Here is a 13,275-nt window from a genome sequence, read left to right on the forward strand (position 1 = left end):
ATATGCTGTTAGTCTGATGGGCTTCCCTTTGTGGTAACCCGACCTTTCTTTCTGGTTTCCCTTAACATTTTTTCCTTTATTTTAACCTTGGTGAATCTGACGATTATGTGTCTTGGGGTTGCCCTTCTTGAGAAGTATCATTGTGGGTGTTTTCTGTATTTCCTGAATTTGAATGTTGGTCTGTCTTGCTAGATTGTGGAAGTTCTCCTGGATAATATCCTGAAGAATGTTTTACAACTTGGTTCCATTCCCCCCATCACTTTCAAGTACACCAATCAAATGTAGATTTTGTCTTTCACATAGTGCCATATTTCTTGGAGGCTATGTTCATTTCTTTTTATTCTTATTTTTAAAATTTTTTCTTCACTTAAGTTGATCTTGAATCTCTGATATCCTTTCTTCTGCTTTATCAATTTGGCTATTGATATTTATTTATGCTTCACAAAGTTCTCATTCTGTGTTTTTCAGCTCCGTCGGGTCACTCATGTTCTTCTCTAAACTGGTTATTCTAGTTAGCAATTCGTCTAACCTTTTTTCAAGGTTTTTAGCTTCTTTGCAATGGGTTAGAACATGCTCCTTTAGCTCAGTGGAGTTTGTTATTACACACATTCTGAAGCCTACTTCTGTCAATTCATCAAATTCTTTCTCTGTCCAGTTTTGTCCCCTTGCTGGCAAGGAGTTGTGATCCTTTGGAGGAGAAGAAATATTCAGGTTTTTGAAATTTTCAGCCTTTTTGTGCTTTTTTTTTCTTCTCATATTTGTGGATTTATCTACCTCTTGTCTTTGATGTTGGTGACCTTTGAATGGGTTTTTTGCGTGGACATCCTTTTTGTTGATGTTGATGCTATTCCTTTCTGTTTGCTAGTTTTTTTCTAACGGTCAGGCCCTTCTGCTGCAGGTCTGCTGGAGTTTGCTTGAGGTCCGCTCCAAACCTTGTTTGCCTGAGTATCACCAGAGGAGGCCACAGAACAGCAAAGATTGCTGTGTGTTTATTCCTCTGGAAGCTTCATCCTAGAGGGACACTTGCCAGATGCCAGCCAAAGCTCTTCTGTATGAGGTGTCTGTTGACCCCTGCTGGGAGGTCTGCTGTTCTCTTTAGAGCCAGCAGGCAGGAACATTTAAGTCTGCCGAAGCTGCACCCACTGCCACCCCTTCTTCCAGGTTCTCAGTCCAGTGAGATGGGAGTTTTATCTATAAGCCCCTGACTGGGAACGTTGCCTGTCTTTCACAGATGCAACTGCTCGGAGAGAAGGAATCTAGAGGGGCAGTATGGCTACAGTGGCTTTGCGGAGCTGAAGTGGACTCCACCTAGTCCTAGCTTCCTGGAGGCTTTGTTTACACTGTGAAGGGAAAACCACCTACTCAAGCCTAAACAATGGCAGACTCCCCTCCCCGCACCCCCCAAGCTCGAACATCCCCAGTCAACTTCAGACTGCTGTGCTGGCAAACAGAATTTCAAACCAGTGGATCTTAGCTTGCTGAGCTCCATGGGGGTGAGATCCCCTGAGCTAGATCTCTTGGCTCCCTGGCTTCAGTCCTCTTTCCAGGGGACTGAATGGTTCTGACTTGCTGGTGTTACAGGCACCACTGGGGCATGAAAAAAACCACTCCAGCTAGCTTGGTGTCTGCCCAAATGACCACCCAGTTTTGTGCTTGAAACCCAGGGCCCTGGTGGTGTAGGCTCTCAAGGGTATCTTCTGGTCTGTGGGTTGTGAAGACCATGGAAAAACTGTAGTATTTGGGCCAGAGTGCACCGTTCTTCACAGCACAGTCCCTCAAGGCTTTCCTTGGCTATGGGAGGGAGTTCACCAAACCCTTGGGCTTCCCAGGTGAGGCAACATTCCTCCCTGCTTCAGTTTAGCCTCCATGCACTGCACCTACTGTCTAAACATTCCCAGTGAGATGAGCCAGGTACCTCAGTTGGAAATGCAGAAATCACCTGCCTTCTTCATTGATCTCACTGGGAGCTGCAGACTGGAGCTTTTCCTATTCAGTCATCTTGCCAGCCACCCTCCTGATTGAGTTTCTTAAAGGTAATTATTTTGAATTCCTTTTTTGAATATTTGTGGATTTTTTTCATTGAGGTCTGTTATTTGAGAGCTATTATGTCCCTTTTGTGGTGCCATATTTCTTTATTTTTCATGTTGTGTCCCTGCATTGATGTCTATGCATGTGATGGAACAATTGCTATTCCAAAATTTCTACAGTGAATTTCATAGAGAAAGACTTTTATCTGAAGTTGAGTGTTTGTGTGCAGGTGACGAAGAGTGGGTAACTGAGTTTTTGAATAGATGCATTGTGATAGTATCTGTGTAGTTTCTCTAGCTATGGCCAACATCAGCAATAATTTTGGGTGCCCCAGTGGCCTATGCTGTAGAAGGTTGCAGCAGTATCAGGAGCAGTGTAGGTTGTTAATGTCCTTGGTGTCAAAGTATTTGGGCATCCTCCGATTTTTATTTTCCTAAAATTGGGGTGACTTAGCCTAAGGGATTCCTTTTGGTGTCAGCTCTGACATGGCATACACTCAGCAGTATTGGTGCTGGGTTACAAGTACAGATGCTTGAATTTGTCATAGAAGCATCATTCTAGACTCAGGGTCTTTTAATCATGTATTGTGACACCTGGGTCTTGCGGTGCAGGTTCACTCTCTGTGGCACTGTTGAATGTAGACTGCCCACAGAACCAAGGTCTATGACTCGGTAGCACACCCTAGCAGCTGAAGCCCATGGACTGAGTTGTGGCTGTGAGTCTGTTTCTGAGGGTGAGGTGCAGGAAAATGCCCTGGCCTGCCTCTGATGTAGAAGGGTGCTCTCTAGATTTGAGCCCAGCAAGTAGAATATGGCTACTATCATTAATAAGATAGGATATACTACCTTATTAATGCTAAGTAACCAAGCTCAAGTCAACAGATGGAAATGTTAATACTGGTTTGTGACTGCACTGTTCTTCTTACTTAAGAGTAATTTTCAACATGGCAAGCTTAGAAAACTGTGTGAAGCTGATGTTACCAAGGGAGAGGACTGTTTTTGTCTACACATGTTGAGAGAATCTAGTCTATTTCAGTGGTGTTAACTACACAATATTTAACATGACACAGGTAACTTGGAGACTCTAAAAGCATCATTAATTTATTGCTGGCCTAAGGACTTACTATAAAGTAATATGTTTTTGTATATTGATGATCTCTTGTACTCAGTATTCAAAACTTTCCCCTTATTGTTGTCAATTCTGCATCATATCAACACCCCAGTCCTAATTCAAACTAAGTATTCCTCACCCATTGCTTTCACTCTCTGAACTTCCAAATTATGAGAACTCCAGTCTCTGAGCCTTGGCGTATGCCTTACTCTTACTCTCTCCTTTATTCCCTGTGGGCAATTAATGTCCTTATTCTCCATCTTCATCATTGTCCTTTCTCTTCACTTTGTATATTTTTATTTATTCCTGCACTACTTGCATTCTAGAACAAGTTGTCTGTTGCCTCCCACATAGATTACAATAGTGTGGGCCCATCTTGTCATTGTAAACTCATTCTCTTTCTCTATAATTTATTCTAGGTTTTACTGTCATGTTGCTTTTTTCATATTTGTTTTTACAAAATTTCAACTTTATAATGAATCTTCAGGCAATATTGAGTCCATGTACCTTTCTGACAGAAGAAGATAATTGCAGACTCTTGATTCAGGCTCATAGTATCTAATGATATGGCCCTAATTTACCTATTTTTATTAATTTAAGTTGTGGTTGTCTACAGGTAATAATAACTTTAACAGATAATGTCTTTATATCTTCACATTTGTGTTTTGAGTATGAAAGAGGAAATAGAAGAAGTGCACCTAGAGATCTTCTGCTTATATTTTTTTTTTGCCAAAAAACATGCTGTGTGAGTCAGCTAACTGCAGAGTCTGACAAATGGAACTTTTAAGCAAGCATGGAATAAGGGGGTAGGAAATAAAGTTTGGGCCAGTTCGTCTACAGCATCCACTACACCATACAATATTTTTTTCTAGTACTATACTTTACAGTTTCTATGTTGGTAAGTATACAATGTGAGTAATTTTGAATTTACTGTCATCAAATATGCTGTTTAATAATTTGTCAGATAATTGCATCAAATCATTCCTAGGAAAAGCAAAACCAACAGTCTGAGTTCACTATTGAAAACTTGGTAATCACTGCAGCCGACTTACTTGGAGCTGGGACAGAGACGACAAGCACAACCCTGAGATATGCTCTCCTTCTCCTGCTGAAGCACCCAGAGGTCACAGGTATGATCACAGAGGATGAGTTAATTGAGTTTTAGAAAAGATGTTGGGAAGGTGCTGCTAGTGTTCTCCTTCCTGTTTCTCTTAGAGAAGTTTCATTATTTAAATTTCTGCGCCCGCAGCTGTAATCTGTCCCAATTTAACGGTGTGATTAAAATGGAATATCCTGGCCTGGTGCAGTGGCTCATGCTTGTAATCCCAGCCCTTTGGGAGGCCTAGGTGGGTGGATCATTGAGGCTAGGAGTTCAAGACCAGCTTGGCCAATATGGCCAAGCCCCATCTCTACTAAAAATACAAAACATAGCCAGGCATGGTGGCACACCACTGTAATCCCAGCTACTTGGGGGCTGAGGCATGGGAATCGCTTCAACCCGGGTGGTGGAGGTTGCAGTGAGCCAAGATTGTGCCACTGCACTCTAGCCTGGGTGACAGAGTGGGACCCTGTCTCAGAAAAGAAAAAAAAGGAAAAGAAAAAGAAAAGAAAAAAGGGACATATTTGCACAGTAGAGGAAGATAACTGAGAGAAATGAAAACAGCATGGCAGTTTCAAAAGCAATAGAGCTCTGGCCCAGTGTGTCTGGATTTCATCGACAGTGACTTATGGCAGAAAGAGACAACATAAGTTGGCCTGGGATTACATGTTGGCTTTATTATTAAAAGGCCATTTTGAACAGCAAGTGTATTGTTAAAGATAACTTTTCTCATTCTCAAAATTTCAGGTTCAAATGCTGGAGTAGGGAAAATGGAAACTCTTCTTATTGAAGGATAAATGGTAATCCTAGAAATGTAGTGAGGCTGCCTGAAAAAATTCCTAGTCTGATAAGAATTCTAAAAAGTTAGATTCATGAGAAAATTGATTCTGTTTACTAAAAGAGGTACCTAAAGAATGTTCCATTTAGGCAGAAGATGTACCTGAGACAGTTTCCGTGAAACTGGTGTTGGATAAAATAAGAATTTTGTGGGGGGGTCAATAATTTTATCATTTATGAACAACTTTACTTTAGAAATTTACTTTTAAAGAATTTTGGTTGTGCTGCAGATAATAAATATTCTTTTTTCCCCTGTGTCAGTATCCCCCATTTAATGACAATAACCTAATTCCAAATAAGAATTAGGCCTTTTTTTGAACAATTACTAACCTATAACATTCTAGAATATTTTTTCAACTTTTTTTTTATAGATTAAATGGTACAAATACAGATTTGTTACATGGGTAAGTTGTGTAACACTGAGGCTTGGGGTCCCAACTATTTCATCACACTGACAGTAAGCATAGTACCCAACAAATGGTTCTCCAACCCACATCCCTTCTCTCCCTCCCCTATGTAGTGATCCTCAGTGTCTATTGTTCCCATCTTTAGGTTCATGTGTATTCAATGTTTACCTCCCATTTATAAGTGAGAACATGTGGTATTTGGCTTTCTGTTCTTGTATTAGATTGCTTAGGATAATGGCCTCCTGCTTCATCTATAGTGCTGCAAAGGACATGATTTTTGTTCTTTTTTATGGCTGTGTAGTATTCCATGGTGTATATACTAGTCTGTTCTCATGCTGCTAATAAAGACATACCTGAGGCTGGGTAATTCATAAAGGAAAGAGATTTAATGGACTCTCAATTCCACATGACTGGAAAGGCCTCACAATAAGTCTCTGATAGAGACTTATGTACTATCACAAGAACAGCATGGGAACACCATGCCCCCATGATTAAATTATGTCCCATTGAGTCCCTCCCATGACATGTGGGAATTATGGGAGCTAAAGTCCAAGATGAGATTTGAGTGGGGACACAACCTAACCATATCAGTGTATATTTACCACATTTTACTTATACAGTCTACTGTTGATGGGCACTTAAGTTGATTCCATTTTTTTTGCTATTGTGAATAGCACTACAGTGAACATATTGGTGTGTAAGTCTTTTTGATAGAATGATTTTTTTTGGGGGGGCATATACTCAATACTTGGATTGCTGGGTCAACTAAAGTTCTATTTTAAGTTCTTTCAGAAATATCCAAACTGCTTTCCACAGTGACTGAACTAGTTTTCATACCCACCAGCAGTGTAAAAGCATTTCCTTTTGTCTGCAACCTCACCAGCATCTCATGTTTTTGGATTTTCTAATATTAATAATTGCCATTCTGACTGGTGTGGGATAGTACCTCCTTGTGATTTTGATTTTGATTTCTCTGATGATTAGTGATGTTGAACATTTTTTCATCTGTTTGTTGGCTGCTTGTATGTCATCTTTTGAGAAGTGTCTGTTCATGTGCTTTGACCATTTATAATTTTTTTTTTGTTTTTTGCTTGTTAATTTGTTTTAGTTTTTTATAGGTTTGGGATATTAGCGTTTGAGCCCTTTAAGTTAGGTAGAGTACAGAAAATAGTCAATAAAGCTTTAACAAATTTCTAAAACACAGAGAGCAAATGGAGGATAATAAATCTGTACAGAGAGGATAAACTTGTAACCAAAAAGTCAGAAGAGGAAAATTTATCAAGGAGGAAAATTAATCAGTGTCCCTTAAATCCCCTCAATATTAGTATTTGGAAGTACCAAGGGTCAAAGATGGTAGAGAATGAGGTTGAAAAAGGAGGCTCTCTCTGCCTAGGTTTCCTACACAACTCTTTTCATGAAGTAACTAATTTTCTCCCATAAGAAAAAGGAGGCTTACTCTCTAAAGAAATGAGTTTAAGAAGCCCTGTACTCAGGGACAAAGGGCAGTGCCAGAAAAGACATGAAGTGTAGGCTAGAAAGGCAGATTTAGTAAGGGTCCACACCTTCAGTTCAGAGACTTAAAGCTCTTTTATTCATCTTGCTTCCTAAAATTCAGCAGCTAGCTTTATCCTACAGAAAGGGAACTGATCTAGAGAAATGACATTTTTCTTTTGCCATCTTAACAGAAAATTTTCTTCAATGTCTAACAGAGTGAATGAAATGAAATCATACACTGCTAGACACAGGGTCATGGAATTTCAGGACACCAGAATTAAAGGGAAAATCACAAAAACTTTCAGAGATATACCAGGTCATATTGAGAGAATTAGGATTCAGAATTCTCAAGAGGAACTATCAATATTATTTAGCATATTAATAGAAATAGGGTGTATTCAGACTTGCACATTTGCAAAAATTTTACCTTCTATTGTCCCTTTCTCAGAAAAATATTGGAGAATGTGCTTCATTCAAATGCCTGAAACCTAGTTAGAGAAAGTCCTGAGCTCCAGCAATCTGGAGACCTCACGTAGGTGAGAGTGTCAGGGAGGCTGCCTAGCACCAGGCCTAGAAAACAACTACTTCAGAATGGACCTGGTGGATAATTCAGAAGTGAGAGGAGACGGCAAGAACAAGAGATGTGACAGATTTTATGAGAGTTTCCAATAACTAAAAAAGGAGTTTCAAACATCTGCCTGAACATTTGTAAGTAATTCTAACTTGGGAAACAGAAAATTACAAATAGAAATAAAGAGACGTGGTTAAGTTTAACAAAGCCCTAAAAATAAAGTATAATCGTAGCTGTCTTACCAGAGAACCAAATTTATGTAGTCAGAATGATATAAGCAATGAATACGGATATCATAAAAATTGACATCTAAATATATTCTGGAAAAAGCAGTGTGGAAAAATGAGTGTGTCTATCTGAGGGTGTGTTCAAATATGAGGTGAAAATGGAGATTAAAATTTTCTTGTCTCATAATAAAAAATTATTAAATATAATCTACAAAAAGATAAGTAAAAAATAGAAACAAGGTCTCTATTTAGAAATGTGAATGTATTTTCAGAAGAAGCTGCTAGAATGTTCAAAATGGTAGATCTGGAAACTGTGAGAATGAAGAGAATACCATTGCAAATTGCAGACTCACACACACAAGTACAGATGCACAAATACACAGTTATATATATGCATAAATCTGTTAGTATAATTTAATGTTTAAATGTGTTATTTTGATATAAATTAATTCCTGTTTTTTTCCAACACAGAAATTTCATGACTAAGTTTATGCTTACTTTATGTTTTCAAACATTTCATTATTTTTATTTGTATTACTTATATATACTAATGTATATGTACATACAGATTTATCTTTTTACCTTTTTTATGTTTTATATTTATGGGTACATAGTAGGTATATATTAATATGTTTGTGGGGTGCAGGAGATGTTTTGATACAGGCATGCAGTGTGAAATAAGCATGTCGTGGAGAAGGGGTTATCTGTGCCCTCAAGCATTTATTCTTTGAGTTACAAAACCATTCAATTACACTCTTTAAGTTATTTTAAAATATACAATTAAGTTATTATTGACTATAGTCACACTTATCAAATAGTAGTTCTTATTGATCCCCACTTCCCTTCTCACCCCCCACTACGCTTTCAAGTATCTGGTAGCCATCCTTCTACACTTTGTGTCCATTAGTTAAATTCTTTTTATTTTAGATCCCACAAATAAGTGAGAACATGCTATGTTTGTTTTTCTGTGCCTGGCTTATTTCACTTAACGTAATTCTCTCCATTTCCAGTCATGTTGTTGCAAATGACTGAATCTCATTATTTTTTATGGCTGAATAGAACTCCATTGTGTATATGTACTACATTTTCTTTATCCATTAGTCTGTTGATGGATATTTAGGTTGTTTCAAAGTCTTAGCCATTGTAAACAGTGCTGCAACAAACGTAAGAGTGCAGATGTCTCTTTGATATACTTATTTCCTTTCTTTTGGGTATATACCCAGTAGTAGGGTTGTTGGTAGTTTTATTTATTTTTTTTTTTAGAAAAACTTACTATATATTTTTAGTTTTTTGAGGAACATTCAAACAGCTCTCCATAGTGGCCATACTAATTTACATTCCCTCCAGCATTGTACAAGGGTCCACTTATCTCCACATCCTCACTAGCATTTGTTATTGCCTGTCTTTTGAATATAAGCCATTTTAACTGGAGTGAGGTGACATCTCATTGTAGTTTTGATTTACATTTCTCTGATGATCAGTGGTGTTGACCACCTTTTTGTATGCCTGTTAACAATTAATATGTCTTCTTTTGAGAAATGTCTATTCAAATCTTCTGCCCACTTTTGGATTGGATTTTTTTCTATAGAATTACTTAAGTTCCTTATATATTCTGGTTATTAATATCTTGTCAGATGAGTAGTTTGCAAATAGTTTTCTCCATTCTGTAGATTGTCTCTTCCCTTTGTGGATGGTATCTTTTGCTGTGCAGAAGCTTTTTAACTTGATATGATCCCATTTGTCCATGTTTGAATGCCTGTGCTTGTGGGGTATTGCTTAAGAAATTTTTGCCTAGACCAATGTCCTGGAGATGTTTTCTAGTATTTTCCTATAGTAGTTTCACAGTTTGAGGTCTCATATTTAAGTTTTTCATCCATTTTGAGTTGATTTTTGTATGTGGCAAGAGATATGAGTCCAGGTTCATCCCTCTGTGTAGGATATTAAATTATCCCAGCACAATCTATTGAAGAGACGGTCTTTCCCCTGGTGTACATTCTTGGTACCTGTGTTAGTCTGTTCTCATGCTTCTGATAAAGCCATGCACAAGACCGGGTAATTTATAAGGGAAAGACATTTAATGGACTTACAGTTCCACATGGCTGGGGATACCTCAAAATCATGGTGGAAGACAAATGAGGAGAAAAGTCACATCTTACATGGTGGCAGGCAGAGATCTTTGCAGGGGAAGTCCCATTTATAAAACCATCAGATCTTGTGAGACTTATTCACTACCATGAGAACAGTATGGGGGAAACCACTCCATGTTTCAATTATCCCCACGTGGCCTTGCCCTTGAGGTGTGGGGATTATTACAATTCAAGATGAGATTTGGGGTGGGGACACAGCCAAATCATGTCAGCACCTTTGTCAAGAATGAGTTCATGCTAGGTATGTGAAATTGTTTCTGGATTCTCTATTCTGTTCCATTGGTCTATGTGTCTGTTTTTATGTCAGTACCATGCTGTTTTTTTTAGCATATCTGTGTAGTATAATTTTAAGTGAGATAATGTGATTCCTCCAGTTTTGTTTTTTTGCTTATGATAGTTTTGACTATTCTGGGTCTTTTGTGGACCCTTATCAATTTTAAAGATTTTTTTTCTATTTCTGTGAAGAATGTCATTTGCAATTTGATGGGGATTTTATTGAATCTGTAGATTGTTTTGATAGTATGGACATTTTAATAATATTGATTTTTCCAATCCATGAACATGAAATATTTTTCCATTTGTTGTGATCTCTTAAACTTCTTTCCTCAGTGCTTTATAGTTTTCTTTATAGAGATCTTTTGGTTCTTTGGTTAAATTAATTCCTAGGTATTTTATTTTATATATGGCTATTTTAAATGGGATTGCATTTTAAATTTCTTTTTCTCATTGTTCACTGTTGGCATATATCAACACTACTGATTTTTATGTTGAGTTTGTATCCTTCAACTTCACAGAATTTGTTCATCAGTTCTAGTAATTATCTTGTGGAATCTTTAGGTTTTTCCTAGTATAAGGTTATATCATCTGCACACAAGAATATTTTGACTTCTTCCTTTCCAATGTGGATAGCCTTTATATCTTTCTCTTGTCTGATTGCTCTTGCTAGGTCATCCAGTAGTATGAAGAATAACAATGGCAACAGTGGACATCCTTGTCATGTTCCTGATCTTAGAGAAAAGGCTTTCAGTTTTCCCCATTCAGTATGGTACTAGTAGTAGGTCTGTCATATAGCTTTGTTTTATGTTGAGGTATGTTCCTTCTATCTCAAGTGCTTTTAATGAATTTTTATCATGAAGGGATGTTGAATTTTATCAAATAATTTTTCGGCATCAACTGAAATGATCATATGGTTTTTATCCTTCATTCTGTTGATATGATGTATCACACTGCTTGATTTCCACATGTTGAACCATCCTTGCATCCCAGAGATAAATCCCACTTGGTCATTGTGAATGATCTGTCTATTGTATTGTTGAATGTAGTTTCCTAGTATTTTGTTGAGGATTTTTGCGTCAGTATTCATCAGGTGTATTGGCCTGTAGTTTTCTTTTTTTGATGTGTCTTATTCTGATTTTGGTATCAGGGTAATACTCGCTTCATAGAATGAGTTTGGAAGTATTCTCTTTTCCTTTACTTTTTGGAATAGTTTGAGTAGGGTTGGTATTAGTTCTTCTTTAAATGTTTGGTAAAATTCAGCAGTGAAGCCATCCAGTCTTGGGGTTTTCCTTATTGGGATAATTTTTATTACAGGTTTGATCTTGGCACTGGTCATTGCATGTTCAGGTTTTGGATTTCTTCCTGGTTCAATCTCAATGGGTCATATATGTCTAGGGATTTGTCCATTTCTTCTAGATTTTCCAATTTATTGGCATATAGTTGCTCATAGTAACCACTAATTATTCTTTGAATTTCTGCAGTATCAGTTGTATTGCTTCCTTTTTTATTTTTGTTTTTATTTATTTGAATCTTCTTTTTTTTTCTTAGTCTGGCTAAAAACTTGTCAGTTTTGTTTAATTTCTCAAAGAAGCAACTTTTTGTTGAATTGATATTTTGTTTTGTTGTCTTCATTTAAATTTCATTTATTTCTGCTCTGATCTTTACTATTTCTTTTGTTCTACTAATTTTGGTTTTCTTTCTTTTTTCTTTTTTATTTTTTTTGTGCAGTTGCAAGATTTAATAGGCTGAAACAGAGCTCCAAAACAAAGGGAGGGGACCCAAAGGGGGTTGCCATTGCTGGCTCAAATGCCTGGGTTTATATCCCAATCATTGTCCCTCCCACTGTGCTCTCAGGCAGCAGATGATTGGCTATTTCTTTACCTCCTGTTGTTGCCTAATTAGCATTTTAGTGAGCTCTCCTTACTATCTGATTGGTCATGTGCGAGCTAAGTTGCAAGCCCTGTGTTTAAAGGTGGAAGTGGTCACCTTCCCAGGTAGGCTTAGGGATTCTTAGTCAGCTAGGAAATCCAGCTAGTCCTGTCTCTAAGTCCCGCCTCTCAACAGGAAAACCCAAGTGCTCTTGGGGAGGTTGGCCGACAACTGCTCTAACTGCTTCCTGCTGAATTGGGGTGTAGTAGGGGTGATGCAGTTGAGATTTCCTCGGGAGAGGTGCCTTCAATGTCATTATCATTGGAACATGAGCTAGCAGGCTGGTCCAAGGGTCAGCAGTAGATCTTAGTCATGGACTGCATCTGGGGCTCCATTTGAAGAATGATTTGTAGTTTTGCAGCTTCAATTCTGGAAGAGACACACCTAACAAGGAGGTTAAAGATACAGGGATTGAAATGTATGGCCCGTAGTGCCTTTGGCACACTTCACAGGCCCTGACTATCTGCTTGATAGTTTTGAAAAGGCCTGGTCCAGTAAATAATAATTTGGCCATCTGATGGGTGCTATCAATGCCTAAGTGAAAGTTCTGGTGAAGGGTTTTAAGTAATTACCATTGGTTAGCTGCAGGCAAATGTAATTTTCCTTTTTTGGTGGCTAGCCATCCTGAGGGGAGAAAACTATGTCCTCATGAGGTTACCCATTCTATTTCTCCTGCTGAATATTGGGGCTTGGTTTCCCAGAGGGGATTACCCCATACTAGGGGTCCTTCTATAAGCATTTCTAGTGGAGGGTTCTGCCTTGCAGCTCTTTTGACCTCAATATCTGCCTGGCGGTTCCCTTCTATTTTCCTTTCCTTTCCTTTCTGATGACCCCAGCAGTGTAAGACTGCCACCTCTTTAGGTTTCTGTACAGCCAATAATAATCTCCTAATGGCTTCCTGAGGTTTGGTAGGTGTTCCTTTGGAAGTTAGGAATTCCCTTTCTCTCCATATTGCTGCATGGGCATGGAGGACTAGGTAAGCATACTTAGAGTCTGTATATATATATATTTACCCTTTTTCCTTTTCCTAATTCTAGTGCCCAAGTGAGGGCTATTAGTTCTGCCAGCTGAGCCCTAGTTCCTGGTGTGAGATTACTTTCAAGTATTCCATTATCACGGACAACTGTGTACCTCGCTTTTTGAAGTCCTT

General features: G+C 38.2%; 1 protein-coding gene across 2 annotated transcripts in view; it reads left to right on the forward strand.

Annotated features, from left to right (window-relative positions):
- LOC129006337 (cytochrome P450 2C19) overlaps positions 1-13,275 on the forward strand; it is a 134,364-nt gene that overhangs the window by 102,002 nt on the left and 19,087 nt on the right. For both annotated transcript variants that reach the window (XM_063670003.1, XM_054435895.2), the window contains exon 6: positions 4,127-4,268. In XM_063670003.1, the coding sequence (XP_063526073.1) occupies positions 4,127-4,268 (142 nt within the window). The remainder of the gene's footprint in view (positions 1-4,126; positions 4,269-13,275) is intronic.

This window comes from Pongo pygmaeus, chromosome 8, assembly GCF_028885625.2.
Source record: "Pongo pygmaeus isolate AG05252 chromosome 8, NHGRI_mPonPyg2-v2.0_pri, whole genome shotgun sequence".
In the NCBI taxonomy this organism is placed as follows: domain Eukaryota; kingdom Metazoa; phylum Chordata; class Mammalia; order Primates; family Hominidae; genus Pongo; species Pongo pygmaeus.